This window comes from Pseudopipra pipra, chromosome 15, assembly GCF_036250125.1.
Source record: "Pseudopipra pipra isolate bDixPip1 chromosome 15, bDixPip1.hap1, whole genome shotgun sequence".
NCBI classification, from domain to species: domain Eukaryota; kingdom Metazoa; phylum Chordata; class Aves; order Passeriformes; family Pipridae; genus Pseudopipra; species Pseudopipra pipra.
The window spans coordinates 17838402-17862962 of record NC_087563.1 but is presented as its reverse complement, the minus strand read 5'-3'; the positions used below and the strand labels follow the sequence as shown (position 1 = coordinate 17862962).

The 24561-nt window shown below is 45.7% G+C and overlaps 1 protein-coding gene across 3 annotated transcripts in view; it reads left to right on the top strand.

The window, feature by feature from the left end:
• The first annotated feature begins 479 nt into the window (after positions 1–479).
• The window catches only part of FNIP1 (folliculin interacting protein 1), a 64341-nt gene continuing 40259 nt past the window's right edge, over positions 480–24561 (top strand). The window contains exon 1 of one of the 3 annotated variants that reach the window (XM_064672252.1): positions 480–660. In XM_064672252.1, coding sequence (XP_064528322.1) covers positions 572–660 — 89 coding nt within the window. In that variant the 5' untranslated portion in view covers positions 480–571. Of the gene's footprint in view, positions 661–20154; positions 20344–24561 lie in introns of those variants that run through there. The other 2 variants (XM_064672254.1, XM_064672251.1) reach the window with 2 other exon arrangements.

Below are 24561 nucleotides of genomic sequence, written 5' to 3'. Positions count from 1 at the left end.
ACGCACGTTCCACCTTCCCTGCAGGTTGTGAATCGAGCGCATCTGAGCTGTGCCATGGTGGGAGAAGCGCCGTGTGCCTGGGAGGGGAGGGGGCGGGAGAGGGGTTTTCTGGGTCTGGGGGAAGGGACATCGCCCCTCTCGGCGCAGCCCTGCAGGGTGCGATGCCTCGCCCGTGACCTCCCCCGCCTTCCCGGGGCTCCCTCCCGAACTTCCGTCCGGAGAAGGAAAACACGGCAGGGCGCGTTATCGCCGCCGCGGGGATCCCCCGGCCCTGCCCGCGGGACCCGCCGAGGGCAGCGGGAAGAGGGACCCCCGAAGGGACCCCCGGGCCAACCCCGGTTCCCGCGGGGCTCCCTCCGCACGTGGGGCCGCCCCGCCGGGCCCGCCCGGCCCCGCCGCCTGCGCCCGCCCCTCGCTGCCCCCGCCCCTCCTGGCAGCGGCGGGTGACTAATTTCTGTCATATGACTGTGACACCGAATGGAGCGGGGCGGGCCGAACTAGAGCCGCGGCGAGGGGACGGCGCTGCGCGGAGCCCGGCGCTCGGCGGCGGGGGCAGCGGCGGCGCCCCAAGATGCCGCCCACCCTCTTCCAGAAGCTCTTCAACAAGAAGCACGGGCTCATCTCCCCGGCCAGGGACGCCCGCGACGACTGTGTGTTCAGGTGAGCGGGACGGGGCCGCGCTCCTGCCCTGCCCCGAACTTGTGCGCCGAGTTCCCCGCTCGCTGCTCCGCCGGGGGGGCGCGGGGCCGGACGCCGTGCCCGGCCCTGCCCTGCCCTGCCCTGCCCGGCCCTGCCCTGCCCTGCCCGGGGCCGGTCGGACGCGGTGCCCCCGCTCCCCCGGCCCCTCCGGACCCCCCGGGACCGCCACGTCGGGGCCGCCGCGGAGCCTCCCGGCCGCCTCCCCTCGCTCCCTGCCTCCCTCCCTGCCCTGCCGGGGCCGCTCCAGCGCCCGCCGGGCCCCCGGCCCGCGGTGCCCCCCTTCCCGGGGCCGTGTGCGGGGCCCCGACCCCGCCGTGCCCTCTGGGGAGGGGGGGACGGGCGGGCAGGTCCCGGGGGAGCAGCCGCAGGAACGGGGAGAAAACGCCAAGTTTTGGCCCAGAGAAGAGCGGGGGTTCTGCTGGGGTTTGTGTGGCTCTGGCAGCAGCGCCGGGCCGGGCGGTGCCGGCGGGGGAGCGGGGCCGGGACCCCCGCGGGCTCACCCGGCCCGGGCCGGGCTCGGGGCTCGGGGTCGGGGCGGAGGGAGGCCGAGCTCGGGCTCTGCGCGGGGCCTGAGCTCGCCCGGGGCCTCCCCGGGCTGGTTTGCTGGGAAACAGGTAGTTTTTGTGGCTCTGCCATAAGTGCCGTTCCACGGGTGGATAACGACCACGCTCGAAAACGATGCCGTGTCCGCGTCCCGGCCGGCGTGGAGAAGAGAGAGCAGGCACAGTCGTTTCAAAGCGCAGTTTGCCACCTGGATGCAAATGCCATCTGCTTCATTAGTAAGAGTTAGGCGCGTCTTGGAGCACTGCTGGCAGGGCGGTGCAGCTCCCCTCCCACCCGCCGCCTTGAAATTTGTACCTACAAATGATCGGCCCTTGGGTTGCCCTGTGAAGGGAGAGCTCTGACCGATGGCTTTCGTTTTCTGTGGTGAGACACCCCTTTTAGCTGCAGTGTTTAGGTAGTTTAGGTGGATAATAGTGTATCTGCAGTTATTGAAGCATCAGGATTTTCAAGGAATGTTGATGGACTTTGAGTCCCCCATGGAGTCAGGACATGCTCCTGGACACTACAACTTTTAAGGACACAGATCACAGGTGCTTGCACACCCCTCTGCTACTCACTGTGAAAGTGGATCCTTTTTTAAATGATCTTTTCTAAGAAACAAGGCATTTTAATGGTGTTGGTGTCATCTTATTTTCCAAATCAGCTTAATACTGGACCAGAACCCTTGGTAGGGAAGGGGCACTAGGATTGCTCTGTGTAATTGTCTTCCCTTTTCCCTCACCTTAGTGATGGGTTTGTCTAGAGACTGGTGGTTAAAGCAACAGCTGCAGTGCAGAGCTCGGGCAGAAATGTGGGCATCACACCTGTGTTGAAAGGAGTGTTTGGCAAAGTCTGTGCTCCCCTCGTTACCTGCATCTTTCTGTGGCAAAACTGAGCCTGAAATTTAAAAAGGATGTCCCTCCACCTGCTCTTCCTTCCTTTACACAGGGCTGTTTCACTTTGTGATGTCAACTGTCCCTGGTAACTGGTGAATTTGCAGTTGGGTTTTTCTGGTGGACCCACAGGTATAAACTGCAGGGAGAGGCTCTGGGGAGGGTGGGAGACCCAGCTCTGACTCAGGAGAGCCAAGTAGTAGTTTTTAAAGACTAATACAGATGCCCTCTAGGCAGGTTGCCTAACAGCTGCTTTTGTTTTCCAAATGGGGATAAGTCTGTAGTTAAGATCATACATAGTGAGGATTATCAGTTCCTGGTGAAACTTTTGGATAATGCACAAAATAAAGACTGTTATTTATGACAGCTTGGTCTTTAGACACTGGGAACAAGCACTCTGGAGTTCAGACTGTTCCTGGTTCCAGTGAACCTGAATGCAACAGCCTCACCAATTCCATTGGGACAAGGTGATATTTATGGATTGATACATTATTATCTGTTTATATTCTAAATAACCGAATGTTTTCCAAATATTCTGAGCACTCTTAGTTTTACTGTCTTCACTTGGAAAGCTTTGTCCTCCTCTTGAGGAAACTGTGTAGAGCAGCCATAAAAATGCATACATTCTGTTACTGTATTTTGTGAATAATATGTGCTTGGAGAGAGAAGCCCCACTACTGTGGCAGTGATACCAGTATAGCCGAACATTTCAGGAGGATTTAGATGCTCAGGTTTTTTTTACTATGAATATATTTTGCATTTCCATCAGGCTCACTGTGAAAATTTACTAATTCTACTTATCTCACCTTCCACTGTCACAAAAAGGAAACCATACTTTTCAGTGGAAACGTATTTTGTTTAGTTGTTGTTTTGTTTGTGGTGGAGGTTTTTTTCTTCTTCCTTTTTTTTTTTCTTGTTTCCTGCCCAGAATCTCTTTCTACTGTGGGTGTGTGAAATTTTGTGAGCCTGGGTCTACCCAGATGGTGTAAAACCCTTCAGAACTGGGTGCTGGAGAAGTTGACAGGTTTAGTAATGTGACCAGTAAGTTAGCAACTGTAAAATATTTGCTGAGGTGCCAGTTTGCCATTTATATATATACTTTTAATATCTCTCTATATATGCACTTTATTTTACAGAAGAAACCTTAGAAAATCACAATAGATCCACTACTTATTAGTCTTTTAGCTCTTCAGTTTAATCCAGGGCAATTGGCAGGCTTGGCCCTTAGGCTGGAATCTCTCAGCCCAGCTTGACATTCACATGGTGAGCAAGAATATTCAAAATTTTAGTGGTACAATCTGTTTACAAGAAACACAGAAACACCTGCAAGTATTCTAGGGAAGAGACAAGCCCTTAAATTCCAAGGTGTAGAGTACCTGCTGTCTACTGCAAATAATAATCACGTGAGTGGATTTTCCCCGAGGGTAACTTTTACTATAAATAGGAGCTCTTGGCCATATTGTAGCATCTGGCACTGGAGGCTGCTGGTGACAGGAGAGCTCAGCCCAGGCTTGGGCTCTTACAGTTATTAGGAATATAAAATTTCAGGTAAGCAGTTTTCTAGAATTTTAGACTGAGAGTATTGCTGTTGTAAGAATCCATAAAGCTGTTCAGAATGGGCTCGGTAGGTTGAGCCCAAAGCTCAGTAAATTCCTGGGAGGTCTCAGGCTTTGTTGTCGAGGTGTGTGGGCAGCATTTCCAAGGGTAAATACAGCTGCAGGGACTGCAGCAGAGGTTCTGCAGGACACTGTGTCTGTTGGGGTCCTGGCTGGGCTCAGAGCACTCTTAACCTGAGGGAGAGGGATGGTCTTGTAGTACTGAATTAAGGACTTGTACATTTTGTAGGAGGGAAACTCAGTGGGGTTTTTTTTCCATCTTCTGTATAAAGTTCAAATACTTGTTCCCTTCTCTCTCTAGACATCCTTCCTGCCTCGCTGGAGGATAGAGGGATTATTAATCAGGAGTTCTTTTTACACTGCAGCTCAATAAAAGCTTCAGTGTCTCTTTTTTATTTTAATCTAGGGAGCTCTAAAGAGCCCTCTCACCCCCAGGGGCATTCCACTGCTGTTTGCAAACGGCTTTGCTCTTGTTAAAGCACCTGTTGTAGAGGTACAGCTGTGTGGGGATTGTTCAAGCTTGACAGAACCCCTTCCAGTTTCGAGTCTTACCAACAGTGTGGGGTATCTTTGGGCACATTCTTCCTTTAGGGCTTTGCTTTGGTTATCTGGGTATTTTTGAGAACCAGTGCACTTTTTCAAGTGGGGAGATAGAGGAATAAATGACTCTAAATGTTCTTTACTTATGGAGAAAGCCATTTTTGGTCATCCTGGAAATGTGCTTTCTTGGGGTCTTAGTGTAATACGTGCTGCTCCTGTACAGGGAGAATAGTTTGGAGGTTCCTGAGATAGGAAAGGCCTCAGGCTGACTGCAAAGTAGTATTTTGCAAAATCTGTCTAGGCAAGCATCCCCCATCAGCCCAGACTCTTTCTATTCCCCGTGGCAGTGACTTTAAATGGTATCCTGAGATTTGTTTCCTTTCACATCATTTTTGGCAGCAGGATTCATCCAGGGAATTGCAATAAACCCAGAGTTGGAATGGGTAGCCTGATGCAAAGATGCTTCAGGAGCCAGTTCCTCTGCAGAGCTATTGTTCTTGCACAGTGAAAATAGTACATGCTCTCTTAGAAAGGCATAATTGCTTTGTGAACCAGAGGCTGATTTCTTGAAACAAAGTGCAAAGACGCTCAGAAACTTTTAATAACATGTGACCAGGGACTTTTTAATGTGGAGGCTGGAGTAAGGTGAAGGAGGAACATAAAAAGTTGTCTTGATGTTGATTTTTCCAGTCAGAGGTTTTCCCCACAAAATGTCTTTTCCCTCAGCAGCAGGTAGCTTTGTGTACAGCCCAGCTGAGCCCAGGGAAGCAGATCTCCTGCCAAGCTGTGTCAGTCCTTGGGAGCAATGCAGCCAGCAAATTCCTGATCCTAACAGCTCTGCACAAGGCTTTCCAAAGCTGTTCCTCAGCAGTGCTGTCAATGCATCCAGCCAGTCTGACCAAAACCTGCTGTTAAAGAAATAGTGTGTTTTGGTTTTTGTTCATTTCTGGCATTGTGCAAGTTTTTTGCCAATTTTTGTAAAACTCCTGGAATTTCACCACCTCAGAATCTATCTTCAAAAAGAGCTTTAGCTGGACTTCATTTTGTAATAGCTCCAGCTTTTCATCTTTTCCAGTTATCTGATGAATTTAAAAAGCTTTTGTCCCATAGTTTTTTAAGACTATTCAAAATATTAAACTTCTAAAATTCTATTGTGTTTTTATTAAGCTCATTTCTGCCCTTTAATGTCCTTTTAAGTTTTGGATTTTATAAAAAAAATCCAGCTCTTCTGTAATATCTCTGGAAGAGTTTGGTTTTGGCTTTTTGGTTGCATTCATTAGCTTGAGTGTAGCAAGTTTTAATAAATACTTCACTTTGATTTATGTGCAGTTTTCTCTATCGCTCTGATGACTTTGGCTTGTATTTTGAAATATATTGCTGTTTTCTAAAGCACTTCATTTTGCCAAATTCTGTTTTGCATTTCCTGTCATCTGAGCTTTTATGTACCTTCCAGTGCTTTAAGTCAACTTTCATCTTGGAAGCAGAGGCATACAAACCACAGTAAGCACCTCTGGAGCTTGGAGATAGTTGGCTGGAGGGGCCACTCTCCCAGCCCTCCTTGTCACCACTCTGTAGGTCTCCCAAGTGCTTCTCCAGGTAGGAATGTGCTGCTGCTAAAACATCCAGCATGTCCTTGAAAATTAGGTGCTAGCTCTAAGTAAGGCAGTGCTGCAAGCTGGGTCTGTACAGTGGCTAAGGGAGCTGTAAATCAGAGGGCTGGCAGTTCCCCCAGTGATTGTTTACTTGTATTATCATCAGATCCAAAGGAATTCACTTGGATTGGTATCCCCAGCATTGTAGGTGCACATGAATGCAGAGAATGACCAAATAATTTCTAAACTGTTGGGGTGCTTGTGCCTACCTGACTCTGTGCCCTGGAAAGTTTTCCCCTGCCCTGGTGGGAACTCACCCTGCCTACACCTCGCTTCTCCTCAGCTTCCTCCCATCACCCTTGGAACGGGCAACAGGGAGTGGAAAACCCTCTGCTAAATTTTATTTAGAGATGAATTTTATTTATCTCTAAATGACTTGCTAATGCACTGGCTGCTCCACCTTATACTGAGTAGTAGCAGAATTCATATATGGGAAATATTCATATGTGGGAAATATATTTGCACAAATTTTTCTGCTGCTTTTTTAGAAGGAGTTGAAGCTCCTTACAAAATGAGCTAACAAGTGAAGGGTGACCCTTACTGCCTTTCCTCCTGGCACGTCCTGGGCTGGCTGGGATCTGGAGAATTTGGCATCACAAGGTCACCCTGCCTGCCCTGGACATCACGAGGTTGGTGCTGCCAGCTCGGCTTCCTCCCTGCGGCACGGCCGGCGTGTCTGGGGAGAGCTGTGGTCTCCTGCCTCACCCAGCAGCCCCTGGAACAGGCACCTTCTTGGTTCCCCTTCCAGCGTTTCAGCTCCTTCCTCTAAATTAGAATACTTTCTGAGGAGAGGTTGGAGTAAGTGAATCATGTACGTGCAGATATGCTCGAGAGGAAATGCTTCCTCACACTTGGGCTACTCCGGCAACTGTTGTGAGAGGGTGTTTCTGTGAACCTGAGGGTTCTGGTTTTTCCCCTTCCTTCTCCAGGTGAGGTCATAGGGCACGAGGACATACCAAGGGCGTGGGGTGCAGTTTGTGCACTGTGGGGTCTCCTTTTCCCAAACAGTTCCACCGTTCAGGTGACTGAAGGTGTGTTTACATGTGTCATGTTACAAACCCTGCTGCCTTGGGATGATCAGCTCCTCTGCTGACTGATGGATTGTCCTTGTGTTTTCAAAGGGCTTTATCCCTTGCTGTGTGTATGCTTTGAGTTAGAGTGTGCTCATGGTGACAGCTTGGATGCATCCAGGCTTCTGTTCTGGAATGAACTGGTCCAGTGTGACTTGGAGCCTGAAACTTGTGCTGTAATTTTGGCTGAATGCTGGAGGTGACCACTTTAGAAGCGTGTTTTATGAGTGGAAAGTAACACAGGCGGTGGTTTCATGCTCAGAGGTTGTGTTCCCTCCCATTGCTACATCTGGAGCTGAATGTCTGCAGGATCACATGTCCGTGAGTAACGTTAGGAAAAATGCAGAGCTCAGTTGCAGCAGCGAATCCACAGCACGGATTCCAGAATTGGCCAAGAACAGAATTTGTCTCTGAGGACTTGAAAAATTTTCTGGTTTTGGTATTAGACAGAGAACCTTAATCTATAAAATATCTGCTGGAGGAAAAAAAAGTTATGCCCATTAAAAACAGGAAGTAATTTTATTTATCTCTAAATGACTTGCTAATGCACTGGCTGCTCCACCTTACACTGAGTAGTAGCAGAATTCATATATGGGAAATATTCATATGTGGGAAATATATTTGCACAAAATACACACGTGATTCTGTTGTGCCTGTGGAATGTGACCATAACCACTGCATTCAGAAGGGGCAATCCCTGCGGGACTGATCACTAATTTCTAACAATACCTGCCCAAATGTGTTCTGCTTCATAGAAGTGTGAATGGTTATTATGTAGTCTTTGTATGGAAAAGGATTTATTTATTTTTGCAACAATGTGTTGTGCTGTTGCTCAGTGCTCAACCGAAGCTTTTAATTGTGGTAATTCCACACATTTGCCTAAACGACCTTTTTCTTCCCTGAGACCGATAGCTTCTGGAGATACTATTATTCAGAACACAATGCACTGCAGAGAAACTTGTTCAAACACGTGAATTGCAGCACAAAATACTCAACAATCTACACACAGAGTATTAACAGTGCATGCATGTAACGTGCATCTGCAAGTAAAACATGCTTGTATAAAGTTTTCCGTCTTTTCTGAAAAGCTAATTTCATAGTCCTTATCAAGACAATTCAACCCTTGGACTTAAGCAGTTTGGCTGTATGTAAAAATTCTTTGTAACAGTCTTGTCTGATGATTTTGGGGTGATAATCTGGGTATCTGCCAGCTTTTATGTGTTGTCTGTCCTCGAAACTCTGGCCCTGAAAGAAACCCTGACTTGGTACAGGTGAAGGACTCTGCAATGATGCCAGTGTCACTGAGGGAATCATCTGTCACACAACACTGATGCTGCTCTGGTTCTCCAGGACCTTTCCACAACATCGTCAGTACTGATTTTGGCCTAAAATGAGCAAAATACGTCCTATTTCCTTTACTCTGAGTACTGATCGTGCCCTGTGCGTTCGTGGTGTTTGATGCTCCTCCAGATCTGCGTGTGCCTCACTCGCAGAGTCTTCAAATGTTTTTTCCCTTGCTCCAGCCAAAATGTCAACAAAACATAAAACTTGTAATAGTACCAAAAACCCTCTGCTCTTTCAGTTTGTGTGATATAGAGCTGGGAAGAAACAGGAGGCAAATTACAGTTCTCTGCCATCTGTTTTAGCTGATAAATGAAGAAACTTTGAGCGCAGTTCAGCCCTGACTTTAGGTCCTGGCATTGTGCCTGTTTGAGCCAGAGCAGTATCTTCACCCCAGCTCCTGTGTCTTTTTCCACTCAAAGAGAGAGAGGGTAGCTTGTGTGAGCATTGCCCAGAGGAGGAGTTGCTTTGCTGTATGCCTCCTTATTTTGTTTTATTTGAGCCTCAGTAGCCATGGAAATGGTGGCTCACACAGTGCAGGGCTTGGCCCCACGCTCCCCTCGGTGATTTCTGAACCTTTCGATCAACTCAGTCCTGTCTGGTGGAGACTGTGAGAAGTCTGAGCGAGCTGAGTTTCCTTAACTTCAGTGAAAATCCTGTGGGTGCTGTTGGGTGCCTCCTGCCCAGTAGTACCAGTGAAGCTCTGAGCTGGCTGCACCTCATCATATTCCTGTTTCCAGGGGCGTGTCAGAAGGGACCTGGGGACAGCCAGAGTCAGGGCATGTTGGAGGAAGGCAGTAGACATGTGGCTCCATAGTGTGCCCAGAGAACAGCTGCAGTGTGACCACAAGAAAGGCCAGTCCTGGCTTACTGTGAATACCAGAATATCAAAACCTTTTTCTGCTGAATTATTGTGCTTTCTAGCGAGTGTTGAGACACACACTGTCTGCCCCATACCCACGTGCCAAGGGAAGTCAGGCCTCCAAAGCCAGTGGGCTCAGCACTGAGGTTGCCATGTTTGGGGGTGGTTATGGAAGAGGACAGTCAGGCAGAAGGAAGCACATCATGTGTGAGCTGTTTGATGGGAATGAATGAGATTCTTGGCGGGTATTTTTGCACTCCGCCCCCCGTCCCCCCAGGCCCTGTGAAGCCCTACCTAGAAAATGTTCTTGCCATTTGGAGATTTGGCTGAATGGTTTGTTTACTCACTTTCATGGAACTTGACACCAGAAATTGGTAGAAAAAGCTCCGTTAGTTCAGGTGTTAATGAAAACTGAGTGCAGATGATAAGCTGTGGGGTTGGGTGTTCAGGGAACAGGCTGCACATCACGGGGGAGCGTGAGCCTCTTCTCAGAACCCTCTTCTGGTGAATGACATTATCTGAGCTTCTGAGAAGCTGTTAAAGAAGAAGTCTGCCAGAATTTTCTTGTTCCTCCAGGAAAAATAACAGTACTACCCCTTAAGACAGAGTTAAAGAAATGCCTCAAATGTCAGGACCGTGAATTGGCTTACAGTGCTAACTGTGTTTCTATTTAAAGGCAGCCCAAACTCTGACATAAAACTTAAATAGTCAGACAGAAAAAGGTGGTTGGTTTTTTCAATACTTAAACATATTTCAGCTGCTGTGAGTTACTGGAAATTACTTGCTTAGTAGAAAAGGAAATTGTTCTACTGACAGCATGGAGGGCTAAGAAGCTGTGAAAATGAGCATGGTGGTTTCTTAACTGAGTGTATTTTCTAGTCATCCAGGAGATGCTAATCATGAACTCCTGACCTTTTTTTTTTTTCTCCCCAAAACAGACATAATTATAAAGTATAGAATTAAAAAAAAATCAAAGCAACTTTAACATCTTTTGAGACTAAAACAGAATTATATCTTTACAAAGAAATGTTTATCAAACTTCTTTCAGAAAAACAAAAACATCACTTTGGTATAAGATTAATTTACTTGCTTTAAATTTTAGTAGGTTTTTTCATAGTATTTTATGTGCAGTTATCAATAAATGAATAATTTTGATTAGCCTGAAAATGCAGCTATTTTAAAACATGCTTTTAGATTTTCTTTTTGAATTGAAGAAGGCTCACAGCGCGGGTGGATAGTTTGTGTTCTGTGTCTTGTAAGACTTTTTCTCACATTGAGGTCAGAGGGTAAGACAGCGGGTGGTATGTTTCTTGTTTGTTTGTTTGGGGTTTTGTTATTTTTTCCCCACCTGGATTTAGTATATATTCATTTAAAGACTGATCTTTTTTGTCAGTAGCTAGCAGGACAAATCAGCTAAATTACACTCAGGGTGACACTGGTCTGTGCCCACACTGGAAGAAAAAAACCATGCAGGATAATGTAAAATTCACTTGTTCTTATTGTATGGATAGAGAAAACAGGAAAAGAAAACTTACAGGAAACACCTCTTGCATGGTGACAGTAAAGCAGAGGGGAGAGGGGTCCAGTGGGCTTTTATTTGGAAAGAATAACATGAATGTTGACAGCTACTAAGTACAAAAAATGAAAGTCAGGCTGGAAATGCTGGGTGTGAAGTGAGTGTAACGAGTATGAAGTGGTGGCATTTTGGAGTTGCCCTGTGTTCAGAAGGTTACAAAGGTCCATGTGCAAGTGTAGCTGGAAGCAGTTGGATGGTGCTGCTGTGATGAAATACATACATTTTACAGGCTGTAATGGTTTAGGGGGCATGGTGGTATTCGCTCGAAGCTTGGACTTGATGATCTTGGAGGACTTGTCCAACTTTAATGATTCTGTGATTCATTTTGCTTGGGATTCCTTGTTCCTCCTAATGTTCTCCCTCATTGTCACTGTCCCTGTTTGTGCTCTGCTTTGGGAACCAGTATTTACACACACGCACACAGAGACAGAGGAAGAAGAGAATTAAAGCCCAGCTTGCTTTCCCTTCCATTTTTCTGTTCTCTTCTTAGTTTTGTCCTGTCTGAGCCCTGCAGTGCTGCCTCTCCTTTCTGAAGGGTTCCCCTGGGTGCTGTACTGTCCCCTGCTCCTCCTGCCACAAGCAGTGGGGTGCATCCTGTTTGGGGTTACTGCTGTGTCACATCAAGTGACATGCACGAGCAGGAGAAGGGGAAAGGGAAATGAAGAGCCAAGGGAGTGATGACTTTGCCAACAGCTCCTTTCAGGGAAAAAAAAAAAAAAATCCAACAGAACAGCCCAGTCCAAAATGTCCTGGTGGCATTGACAGCTCTTGCTGTCCAGCACGTGAGCCTTTCTTTCCTGTTGATGCAGTGGAATAAACAGCTTCATGTGGTGCTGTGACTGGTTCACAGCAGGATACCTGCAGCACTAGGCTGCTTCGAGTTCCCACATCTTAGGGATGCTCCTGTGCACTGTCTAAAATCTGCTGGCAAGCTGTGGTGGCTGGGAGTGTCTGGAATTGCCTTCTCATCAAATCTGTTACCACTGGCAAAAAGGGGTTTATTGAACACATACTAAATATATATATATATATATATATATAATCTTGATTAAGTACAGCCTCTCCCAGTGGAACAATGTAGGTTTTATCAAGTGATTCTGTTGATTCTGTGAGGCAGAGCTAGTTTGGACTGTGTGTTCCAGCTCAATCCCGTGATAAGCAAGGTGTGTGTTTGGAGTGAGTTCCTGTGCTGATACCCAGGGAGGGCATGCCAAGCTGAACCTGCAGTTTCGTGATCACAGACAAAGATTTTAGCTGTAAGAAAAGCTCTGGGGACATGTAGGAGCTGTGCTCAGCTGGTGCTTAGAACTTCCATGTATCTGTGCTGTGGGATTCTCAGTAATACTTGACCAGTTCAGTTGTTCTGCAGTGGAAAATCCCTCTGGATGGATGGTTGTGTTGAAAAGCTTGGGCAATAGCCAGTCCTTCCCTGTATTTTCCATTCCTACCATTCTTGGAAACCCAAAACTGTGAGCATGTAGTGAGACTTAGAAAACTGAAGGGGATAGCAGAAAGCCTGGGGGTGCAGAGTGCCCTGTGGCAGTAAGCAAAGCACAGTAGAGCAAACCCAGTAGAGCACTTCAGTAAGCTTGGTTTAAAGGCTGAGCAAGTTTTAGCTGATAGCTAAAAACATGCTTATGTGCTCTTCTGCTTCTGGGAACCAAACTGTTCAGGTATCACAGTTTTAGTGCATTTTTTGTAGGTGCCAGGCTGCTCCATTATTCTGTCAGTCTGTGTTTTTTTGCCAATATTAAATGAAGCTGGATGGCCATGTGGCTTGTTCAAGCATCTGATTTTTATTTGTCCTCATGTCCTTATGAGTTACATAAAAGCGAAGTCAAGCAATGTCTTTAGTGTCTGCTCTATATAGATCTACCTGAAATAGTTTCAGGTCACCTTTGCATGCTTAATTTGGAAAACAGTTGAGCAGCATGACTCTTGCCTTGGAGAATTGAGCAGTCTGGGCTCCTCACAGTAGTCTTGGGGCTCTTCAATATCTGCATAAATCAAGATCTCATCCCTTCTGCAAATTAAGTAGAGGCCTGTTTGACTTGTAGAGCCAGTAAGGGAGGGATGTTCAGTCCATGGGCTGGAGCCAAGAAAACTCTTCCCTCCTGAAAAGCAGCTGTAGGATAGATCCAGTCCACCTAGATATTCATTAGTGTTATTTGGCAGAGCTATGAAATCATTCTTAATTGTTTCTGGTTCAGAGCCTGGCAGTAGTCTTGAAATGCAGGGAACTTGGTGGTTAGTAGTTGTGAGGGTTAGCTGAGGGGACGGGTTAAGGGCTCTGGGCTTATGGCTGTCACGGCTGCAGGTCCCACTCTGTGCTGAAAGGCTGCAGAACTGGGCCAAGCATTGCATTGAACATTTGGAGGTGTTGGAGATGCTTAGATGGCATGTGATGGTGCCAGACAGTTGTTGATTCACAGGGAGGATCTATCATTAGGACTCGTGGGATGTCGGTATAAATGAGCATCACGTACAGATAGCGCAGCCTGGGATTTCATTCCAGGGATATTAATTTGTTATACTTGTACAATCATCCTCTGTCTTTAGTTTGCAGTTGTTCCTGTGTAACTGAGAAGGGGTTTTGGTGCAGTCTGAGGGGGCAATAAGGCTGAGTCAGCACTCTGCTTAAGCATGTGCTTTAAGTCTGTAAGTGGTTTGATTGCTCCCAACGAAGCCGCTCATGAGCTTAGCATTAGGCATGTGTTTTAAATAAGTTGTAAAACCTACACAAATGAGGAGGGTGAGACTCTAAACACACAATGTTTAAAATCAAAGGTTTACTGTAGTATTCTTCAGGAAGAGAGCTTTTGGCATTTAATCCATTTTAGTGACACACTGAGTTTAAATGTCACCTTCATTGGAAAAATGATCGTCATCTGTTAATTTTATGTGACTGTCTCGATAAATGACCTGGTAACATAGCAAGCTAAAGTTCACTGTAGTCCTCTACAACCCCAGGCTTTGGACTGAGAGCAGCATTTTGGGATTATCCCTACGTCAGACCTCGGTTGAACTGAGTACATACGAATGATTGTCCGCCAGCTTTTCCTATTACAAACATACACAGTTTGTGAAATTGGTTTACCATGTGCTGAAAATTTCTTTGATATTTTTAAAGCCTGTTCCTATGGCAACCAGACCCCATAACAGAAAAGCTTTGTGGTACTAAGAAATTCAGTTAACAACAGGAATAAAGGCATAGCAAAATAGCTTGTATTCCTTTTCCAAAAGCAAACAAACAAACAAACCCCAGAAGAAAGCCCGGTGTCCCGAAGCAGCTTGGACCTGGATTGCCAGAGGGAAGGGCACACCCTGCTCAGCCTGGCCAGGCAGCTCACCCTTGGACATCACACTGGTCCCAGCTCTGACAGTGGAGAACAATCAGGGAGTTCACAAGCATCTTCCTCTGAAGTAATTCATGAGTCTTTTTTTTTCTTTTTTTTTTTTTTTTTGTATGGAAAGGCTGAAGTGATTTGATGATTTGGTTTATGAGCAAGGAAACACGAGTTTTGCTTCTCAGAACTGGATGTCCCTTTTGTGCTTTGCTAATACAGAAACTGGCAGAACAGGCATTACTTTTTCTTTGACGTTGGGGCTTGCAGCCCTGTTTCCTTGTGTCTCATGACTGAGTGAATCAACACCTAATTAAACAGTCACATGAGGGACAGAGTAAAATGCTGCTCAGGCACTGATCCCTGTGAATCTTTAGAGAATAACTACTTACATCTGTCTTCCTCCTCTTCCAAGGAACCCTGAACAGCTGCAGCTTTGCTTTTTCAATAATTTTTTTTTTCCAAGGAAAGAATATCACGTAAACCTCGACTAAAGCAATGCTGCCTGTGCAGATAAATGAGACCTGGAGTAGGGGGAAGGAAGACTTGGAAGTACTCAACAAAATTTTGAGAAATTGGACTGATTTGAGTTTGTGCTGGGGATGACTTAGCTGAAAGCCTGAAGATGTAATCCTTGTGCATTTGACACTTCTGGAAATTTAACTGAAAATGTGAATGTTGGGCAGGGAAGTTGGGAGTGATCGGGGGGGATTCCGGACATTTTTAATATCAGTTGTAGTATTTTTGCTTTCAGCTCGTTATGAAGGTCCATAACAGTTTCTTTCCATCTGTGAGTGGCAAATACTCGTGTGGAGATTTATTGGGCTCTCAATTATCACTCGGTCACAAGTGCAGCCACCTTAATCAATGACAGGGCCGTGGCCTGCAGCCAAGGAATGCTCCGAGCCCCACGCTGCCTGCACAGGATGACTTTCACCACCAAGGCAATATTTTTTCCCTTTATAAAAGTCACAAAACAAGTATTACAGGATGTTTTAATCAGCACAAGCAGATGGCTCCCTGCACCCCGACCCAGCAGAGGGCTGTGCAGCAGGTGCCAGGGTCTGCACCGGGCCGTGTCCTTGCCCCCGTGTGCTGGCACTGGGTGTACCAGCGGTTTGGGCACTCCGTGGAGTGGCACTTCCAGGCTGAAGGTCTCCACCAGGGGTTATCCCAGCTGCCTGCTGCCAGGCCAGGGGCTTTTGGAGTGGAGAAAGGGTTTGGTTAGGTGCCCTGGCAGAGATCTCCTGGGCACAGCATCGCCCACCCCAGCCCAGCTCACAGTTAAAAAGCATGACATAAAAAAATGCAGCTGTTTACATTCTTTTAGCCTTTGAAAAATTTTAGATATATCTGTCTGATTAAAAAAAAAAAAAAAAAGAGCCTTTTTAGATGTGTTTGCTTGGTGCAGAAATTGCCTGCCATGTCAGGCATAAATAAAGTACACCAGCAATTTGGTTATGCATCTTGCAGCTTTTTATTTTTTTTAGCATCTCCTGAAGTAATGTATTGAGAATCTCAGTTTTCAGTGGTGCAAAAAGAAGAAAACTGCCATAGTCATTACAGTTGCTGGGAATTGAATGAAAATAAAAGCCTTAAAGACACTCTAAGCTGAAGATAAATACAGACAACAGGGTTTTAATATAGGGTTTAAATATAGGGTTTTCATAGACAAACTCAATGTTTGTCTGTTAAAAACAGGAAAATGTTAGGAGTCCTCAACCAAAGTACTCTAGTTCCATCAAGAATCATTCAAGGATTTGTTATTATTATTAATATTGGTTGATAGCAGTAGTGGAGCTACAGTGATCCCTCTAAGATGTCTCCAATTTCATGGCAAGAGAGGTCTTGCAGTCAGCCTTGACTGTAATATATCTTCTTTTCTCTTCCTTGTCTCATCTATTAATATTCATGATTTCCAAAATCAAAAGCATCAATTCACCACTAAGTTCCTTAAGCAAACTTTGCAGTTGATAAATCCAAGCCTGTGAGCTTGGTTTTGTTCTGTTGAGTTGGTTTTGTGTGTGTATTTAAGGATTGTTGAACCTGTCACGACATCTCCAGAACTGCACAGCATAAAGGAGGGAACACAGACTTCCCCCCACAACCCTCCTCTGCTACACTACACAATTCTGGGTGGTTTTAGAAGGTTCTTTATTCCAACAACTATGTGTGCTCATCAAAAGCAGTTTGTATTGGAACTTCTTTCTCCCCAACTTTTCATTAGACACACACAATACTGAGCTATTTACACTTTATTTTTAATAGCTACAGCAGAAGATTCTGCTCTGCACACCCCAGTGCACACAATAAAATAACTGTTTGGCAGGGGGAAAATGCCCTCTTGTCTTGCAGTACCAGTTGGTATTATGGAGGTTTGTTCGGTGTCTTATTTATAGTAGATTGTGAATGGAAATGTGATACAAAACAAACACCAATGTTCCAGTGCCTTAACCGTGCATCAGATTTTTACTTTGATAGTTATTTTTATTTTCATCATCTTTTATCATGACTTGAGAAATTACAACAGCAAAGGGGACAGTCCATCTGCTGAGGTCTCACCATCCATGCTCTTAAAAGAGAGATAATGTTCCATGTCCTACCCCCCAGGAATGCTCCCGGGCAGATTTGTAGTTGTGCTGATGCTCCTTTACAGTGCTGGTAGAGATAGTTCATTCCAGTCATGAGACCTCAGGCTAGTAGTGAGAATCCTGTGAATGGAGAGTTTATAACCTTTGCTTTTCTGTTGATTTCTGTTTTTTTTTTTTCTTATTGCATATCAAAAGCACTTTTTTTAGTGTTTGTTTAAGAATCTGGTTTCCTTTAAAGAAAAGGGGGCCCAGGTTTTGAAACTCCTGAGGGCTGCTTGCAGTGATCTTTCTCATTGTTTTGGCTTTTGCTGACCTTTGGCTGGGCTTATGTTTGTGTGTGCAGGTATGTGTATGTGCTCCAGGTGTATACAGAACGTTCATGCTTTAATACCTCCACTCTTCCTCTCCAGCAGTGAGGAATTCAGTGGCATCTTTTTTTGCAGGGATACAAAAAGCACATTTTTTTAGAAGTCTAGCTCAGTGGCAATCCTACTAAGGCGAGCATTTTGTAGAGAAATGGTGTCCAAGTATTTCTAGTCAGATTTCAAATAAAATCCTAATTGGTTTTCTCTCTTTTGGTCTGCTGTGGCTTCCAGCTCCTACCTTCGTGCATTACTAAGCAATAAACATTTCTTGGCTCACTTACTGGCTCTTTGTTGTGTGTGCTTCCAACATGTGTGAGGGAAGCCTTCCTTCAGGAGAAAGACTGAAAAAAACTCGTTAAGGCAGAGAAGACCAAAAATGAATCATTTCATTACTTTTTAGCCTGCGGTTGGAGCAAACTCTGTTGTCTGCTTGGTTTAAAATCAGATGATTTATACCCAAAAGGTGTATATGAGCCTCTGCAGTGGTTTTAAACGTTTTCAGAAATGCCTTTGGATAAAATGAAGGGGGAAAATCTTTTTGGTGCTGTTTGGTTTTGAGGTTTTCTCTGGCTTACATATGTTTAAGAACGTGCCACAGCCCTGGTCAGGCATGGGGGTCTGCAGAGAGTCCAGGGCTTGGGGCTGTTGGATGTGGTTGAACATCATCACCCACATCTTTCCCATCTGCAGTCAGGTGGGTGTGCATGGATACTGAAATATCTCCCTGGAAGGTGATGGGCTGCAGCAGGAGATTTTGACAGTTCTATTTCTTTAATTTAAGTGTTTTTCTGAACTAGAATCGTATTACCAGCTTTGTTTTTCAAGCTCATATTTATACACACACACAAAAGAAAGCCTTCACCCTTTCAAAGAGATGCCTGGATATACACCTAGAGAAGAGGATGGTGCATATCTCATCTTACAAAGGCCTGAGTGTTTTCTTGGATATGGGTATGGTGTATGAACAAACACTGAGTATCTGAAGTCCTTCCTCAAGCAATAAGTATTCACTGATCTGGCTAAAGCACTGTTTACTCTCTGAACAATCTGAGTCTGTCTCTATTTGCAGAGAAATTCCTTCCAATATTTTTCCTGGTCAGTTGTTTGGATGGAGGCTGGGTCTGCTTTCAAAGCACTTGTCTTTTAAGCGCATCAGGTTACCCTGAGGTAAAATGGAAACCTTAGATGTTACTCCTGTAAATAAGTGTTTACATAATACATGGCACTGAACTTCTCAGCATTGCATGTCTAAGAAAAAAGGTCACTTTTGACATCAGTAACCTTTAGAGAGTGGTGCCTTTGCCACACAGGTAAAGAAAGTTACTGTGCACAGCACATTCCTCACTAGATCAAGAAGGTAGGAGAAGTCAGCTGTTACTGCTTACATCTCCCAAAGCTTGGCATTTTAAGCTTTGAAGGCAAGACTTGGGGTTTAAGGCATGGGTCTCCTGTAAACAGCACATGCCCAATTTTGCTCATGTGAGTAATTCCATTGAATTCCCTGGCACTAGTGGGGTATGAAAAGCCAAGTCTGTAATGTATGTGTTTGTGAGGTCAGGGCCCCAACTCTTCATTTCTAAATGAGAAACTTCCTGTAAAGCATTCATGGTAACGAAAGATAATGGTTTTATCTCTCTTTAGGTTTGCTGCTTTTGCGTCAGAACACTTGCCCAGCACCAAACATAAAAACATTACCTTTCTATAAAACAGCAGCAAAACTGCTGTGGTGTGAATAGGTGAAGGATTTCTGCCTGAACTTAATCCAGATGTGTAGCAGAAGAGGGAGCTTGGTGTTCCCCTGTGGAATCCATTCCACAGGGTAAACAACAACTGGACTCTTGGGATTGCTGGGTGTTGGGGGCAGAGCTCACCCACTCTGTGATACAGGGGTACCATCGGCAGTCCCGTGCTTTGGGTTGTGGGATGCAGCAGAAAGGAGATCTTGATGATAAATGCATTTTTGCTGCTTTTCTGTTTAAAATATTGGCAAAACCTGTAGGTTTTCAAACACTGCAAAAAAAAATCGAAGTAGGATTTATGATGTTGCAGCCTTCTGCCTTCATATATTAATTGAGTTTTATTCAAGGAATGCAGAATTAATAGCAAGAGTGATTAGCTTCACATATGCTCGTGACAAGACTTTTTATGGCTTTTGATGTGCATTGCGTTTTTGGATTGCCCAGTTCCTTTGTCACTTCCCTGTCCAGCTCTCTCATTCCTCCCCTACCATTTAAAGATAAAAGTTTGTTCAACATCAGTCGCTGTTGTGATGCCTGGGCAGCTTTCCTCGCACGGCAGGAGCAGTCAGGGAGCCTTGTTTACAGCTGTGGGGCCGGTCGGGTTTTCTTTGGGGGCATTATTTCACATATTTCATTCCCCCCCCCCCTCGTTGCCATCCAATTGTCTCGCATGGTCGCGGTGCCTCCCGTGTAATATTAATGAGCCCCCGCCGGGCGCACAGTGCTCCCTTTGTTCGGGCGCCGGGGAGGGGACGCGGGCGGGGATGGGGCGGGCGGAGCGGCCGGGGCAGGGGGCGAGCAGGGCGGCGGGGCCGAGGGCCCGTCCCTGAGGGCGCGGGGATGGCGGCGGGCATGGCGGGCGCAGGTGGCCCGCGCTGACGGGCGGTCACATGATGGCGGTGAGCGCCGGCCCGGCCGCCCGCGGCCCCGGCGCTGTGCGGGCTGTGAGGGCTGTGAGGGGAGCGGGGGTTCCGCCCCGCTGTGACCCCCGCGCGGGCCGAGCGCCCCGAGCGCCCCGGCCGCGGCTCTGAGGGGCTGCCAGGGGACCGTGTCATGAGACCGAGCGCGGGGACGCGGACGGAGGGGCGGACGGGGACGAGCCCGGGCAGCGCTCGGCGTCCCCGCGGGTCGCGCTGAGCTCCGCCGGGAAGGCACAGAGCGGCGGCGGGGCCGGGCCGGGCTCCGCTCCCGGGCGGGACCGCGGATGGAGGGGCAGCGCTGGGTTCTGACACCGCGGGGCAGCGCCAACGCTGCCTGGGGCAACCCCCGGAGCCGCTGCCCTGAAGGTGGTTTTTGTGATCCTGTTGCTAGGATTAAGCCTTTTGCATTGCAGCATGGAGAGTCTTTTGTTTGAGTTAAATTCAGACCTCTTGATATGTCACCTGACAGTCTTGTGGTTTTGGATGAATATGGCTCATTGCTATTATTAACCTGAGTTGGCAGCCAGGCACAACAGGAGTTTATAGGGATTTCGAAAAGTGGAACTGCTCGGGGGACAAAGATGCTTCCCAGGTACGGTCACTGCACACTTCTTGAGATTATTTTGATTTTTCGAAAGCTTATTATTTTCCCTGTGATGAAAATATTTCTTTTCCGGATACGTGAAGCTTTTACAGATTTAATTTTTTAAATGATTTTTATTATAATTTCATGCTAAACGGCACGAATAATTTTTTTTCCCTGGATTGATTCTATCTGTTGTAATTTTGCAAAGGGAAGTGCAGTCTGCTTGAATAATGTAAAACATTGTGTTCAGTGCTAGTGAATTTAACTGAAATGAGCTGTGTCTCGTTTGTGTGTGGTTTTAATTAAAACAGGTATTTCAAAAGAGCATGGAGCTTGTGTGTGTATGTGCAAATATTTGCATGCATATGTTTGCCTAAATCAGCTGAAAGCTGAGCAGGTGATCCTTAAAATGACGTGAGGTAGTCCGAAAAATATTTTATGAAATTACTAATACTGATTGTAAATTCTGAAGCTGTGCGAATTGCAAAGTTACTCAACATGCTACACATCTTAAACAAAACCTTCCCACCAATTTATTTTCAATATCACACTCCAGATTATGATTAATGTATTGACTAGACTGCACTTAACCTGTAAATATTATGTCTTTTTGCTTGTGGAAAGGCATCTGGCTCATCTATTAGACTTTGGAGTATAAATTAGGTATCTTAATGAGAGTCAAGTGACTTGGTGGAAGGGAGAAAAAAATGAAAACAAGCTAAAGTCAGCTTCGTATACAGTTAAAGAACTGGACATAGCCAAGGAACTTGGAAGCCAGTTGCAGTCCAGGTCCAGGTTTATTTACTGCCTGTGACATACCTGGCTGATGCACTCTGTGTCTGGTGTACAATATGTGCTTAGGATAAGCAGCACAAGTTTCCCGGAGCTCAAGAAGTGCAGCTATTCCAGGTGAGGATTGCTAAGCTGGTAAATGACTGAGCCAGACTTAGGGATGGAGCAGGAGCTGACCTCCACAGCGCTGCCGTGCCTGGGGACAGGTCACCCTCCTTCAGGAGAGGAAAAGGGGAGCGCTTGGATTTAATTTATGGCAAAGAAACCTTGTTCCAGTGTGATAAACCTAAACTGTGTCCCCGCTGGGAGCAGTCAAGGGTGGCTGTCCCTGGGGCCATCCAGAATGTGTCTGCTCTTCCAGGCTATCCAGAACACAGGTCCTGTGACTTCTGCGAAAGCCTGGCTGAGGTCACGGTGGCAGAGGGCAGTGTCACCCGAGTGCTGGGCCAGTTCCTTCGCAATCCACCCTCCAGGGCTCCTCCCTGGCCCTGGCCAGGCACAATCCCTGGTTTTCTGTGCAGAATCAGCAAGTGTTCACCACCAGTCACTCAGCCCTGACGTGACCTCAGCTCTCGTAAAGACAATTATCTTGCAAAATTTTTGCTAAGTGTGGGCCCCGTGGTTTCTCTGCTTTAGGGATCTTCTTCCTCCTCGCAGCCTTATGGTTGTGTTGTGTCACCAGCACTTCAATGGAATCTCTCTCTTAAAATGCCAACTTTGCAAATTGGCAGTGCTGCCTGGATCATCCTTGTCATGTGAATCCTGAGAAAGTTCTTTTGTGTTTCAGGTGTTATTACTAAAAAAAATAAATAACCTGCCCATACCTCTAAAAAGAGATGGTCTTCAAAGGTGGGAGCTGTATTAACATACAGTACAGTTCTGTTTTCGTTGCTTCCAAATTAGTTGTGCTCTTTCAGTACAGTTCTGTTTTTGTTGCTTCCAAATTAGTTGTGCTCTTTCAGAACGGTCTATGCAGCTGTTTTTGTACAATAATGGTCAAATAATAAGGGAATTATTTAAATGCAGTAAGGAGGTATTAAAATATGTACAATACCCTCTCCAGGTATCCTATATACTTGACTTTTTTTGTATCTTCTCAAAGCCAAAAGAGAGAAAATCCAGTAACAGAATAGAAATCTGCAGAGGAGTTTGGGCAGGAGAAGGGAATTCCTTGTTGGAAAAGGCATCTCAGTCAGGGGTGAGAGGAGTATGATATGGTGGCTGGACTAGGCAAGGACCATTTTCCTTCTGCATCTGATCACCCTTCCCTACAACAAAGCAACTGCAGGATCCTAAACACTGCTGGGCTGTGTAGGTCCAGGTGAGCATGCTTTGATGTGGAACATGGAGATAACCTGCATCTGAAATCCCAGTGCACCCAGTGGAACAGTCCTGTGTTTACATCAGCTCTTCAAGGCAGGCACGGGCTCTGTCAGGTGTTTATGTGGAAGCTGGCTGGGTCTGAGCACCTGCAGCAATGACAATCCATGGAGAGTTATCTGCAGGAGCTGCAGATAACTGGGATCCCTGTGCCTGTGTCCTGATGCTCCTCCAGCAGGAGCCTGCGAGGGGAGCGCGGGGCAAGGTGGACCCGCCGGCTGCTCTGCCTGCCTGTTCTGTCACCCTCTAAAAAGGTGCTAACATGAAAACCACGCAGAACAGATAAGCTGGCATAAACTATAAATATCATTTGCGTAGATGCACTTAAAAATAGTTCCAAGTGATTCATCACCAGGCAATTTTTATAACTATGGGTAACATGATGTAGGAAAACAATAGTTTGATAGTTTCAACTTACTTTTTCAATGTTTAGTCACGTTCTGGTTTTGAGCAACTTTACTTTTTAGAAAACTCTTTTACAATTCCTATCTTCTTAATACCTCGATCAGTTTGCCTCAATTGCTTTTCTTTATGACTTCTAAAATATCTGTGTTTATTAAAAATGATTGATACTATCTAAGCTGTGTTAATATGAAATAGTTTTAAAACTAAAGTCTCAGGCAGAAGAAAAAGTAATACTAAGCTAAACCTTTCATGTAATGAAGAAGTGCTGTTTGTATTGAAAGTGAGAATGAAGAGGAAGGGATGTACTTGCATTCAGTTATAGGGGAAAGTCCTGTATTTTAATTGGTGGAGGGGTAATGAAGGATTGCTGTGTCTGTCGTTTCATCTATTAAAACTTGCCGAGAGTGAAATAATACCAATTTACAGTCACTCAGTTCTTGCTGAGAAGTGTCGATGGCAGTAGTAAACTCCAGGAATTGGATACACAAGAAAATCCATCCTTGGAGAGCATTTGGAGCTCTGGATTGCCATGAATCTTACAGTACAGGTGTCAGGAAGCACGTCATGGATCTGTAAATGTAAACTACAGGTAATATTCCTAGTGATTGAAGATAAAAAAAGCAGGAAAACAAAAAGGGTGAAAGAGGTGAAGAGCTGAACAACAGTAGGGCCTAAGTGTGAACATGCATTAAAATATCATTTTTCAGGCCCTGATTTTGTTATTATTAGTTTCTAATAGTTTCATCATTAATCATGTGGAAGTTTTCCATTCTGTCCCAAATAATTCCTTCCTTTTGCACTTCGTACTTGCATTAGCATCAGTGCAGGGGGGTTGGCCTCCAGAAATCCCTTCCAACCTTGACCCGTCTGTCACAGTGTGAGATCTGGGTTTATGTGATTTGTTTCTGAGACATCTGATACAGCATTTATGCATCAAGAGATTCCTACCCCATACAGGTATTTTTGGACATGTCATTCTAGAAGAATCTCCACGTGTAGTGGAGATCTCTCAGGAGCAGTGTCCTGCTCAGAAGGAATTCGTTTTTAGTTTTTCCCCCCCTCCATGAACTCACAGCATTGTGTGGAAAATGTCTTTAATATTTGGGGTTTTCTTGGTGGTGGTTTTTGTTCTGGATTTGTTTTTGTGTTTTCCTTTAATTCTAATCGGATTCAAGGAAAGATCAAAGAATGGCAGACAGGTCAGGCAGGAAAAAGTCCTCATTAAGAAACTGTCGTTTCCAGAGCAGGGTGAGAGACGGAGACTCACCTTTCATTAACAGTGCCAGAACATCTGATTCTACGTCTCCTGGTTTTCCTGTAAGAATCTCAAGAAAACATCAGTTAAATGTCAAAGTTAATTTCCATTTATAAACAGAACTAATTATATTCAGAAGATCTAGGTCAGTTTTCATCTGCCTGAAGAGGAGGGCTGGAGTGCTGCCCTGGTATATTTGTTTTGAGAACGGGCCCTGCCTATTGCATGCAGGAATTTCTCTGTTTCTGGGGATAATCTATGCAGATATCAAGCTTAACGGTATTTTAAACCTGCTAACAACAAAAGCAAAGCTACTCTGTGTCCTGCTTCTCCCTGGCCGGCGGGGGTGAGTCGGAGGTGCCAGGCTGCCTCTGTTTACTGTCTGCCTAAAT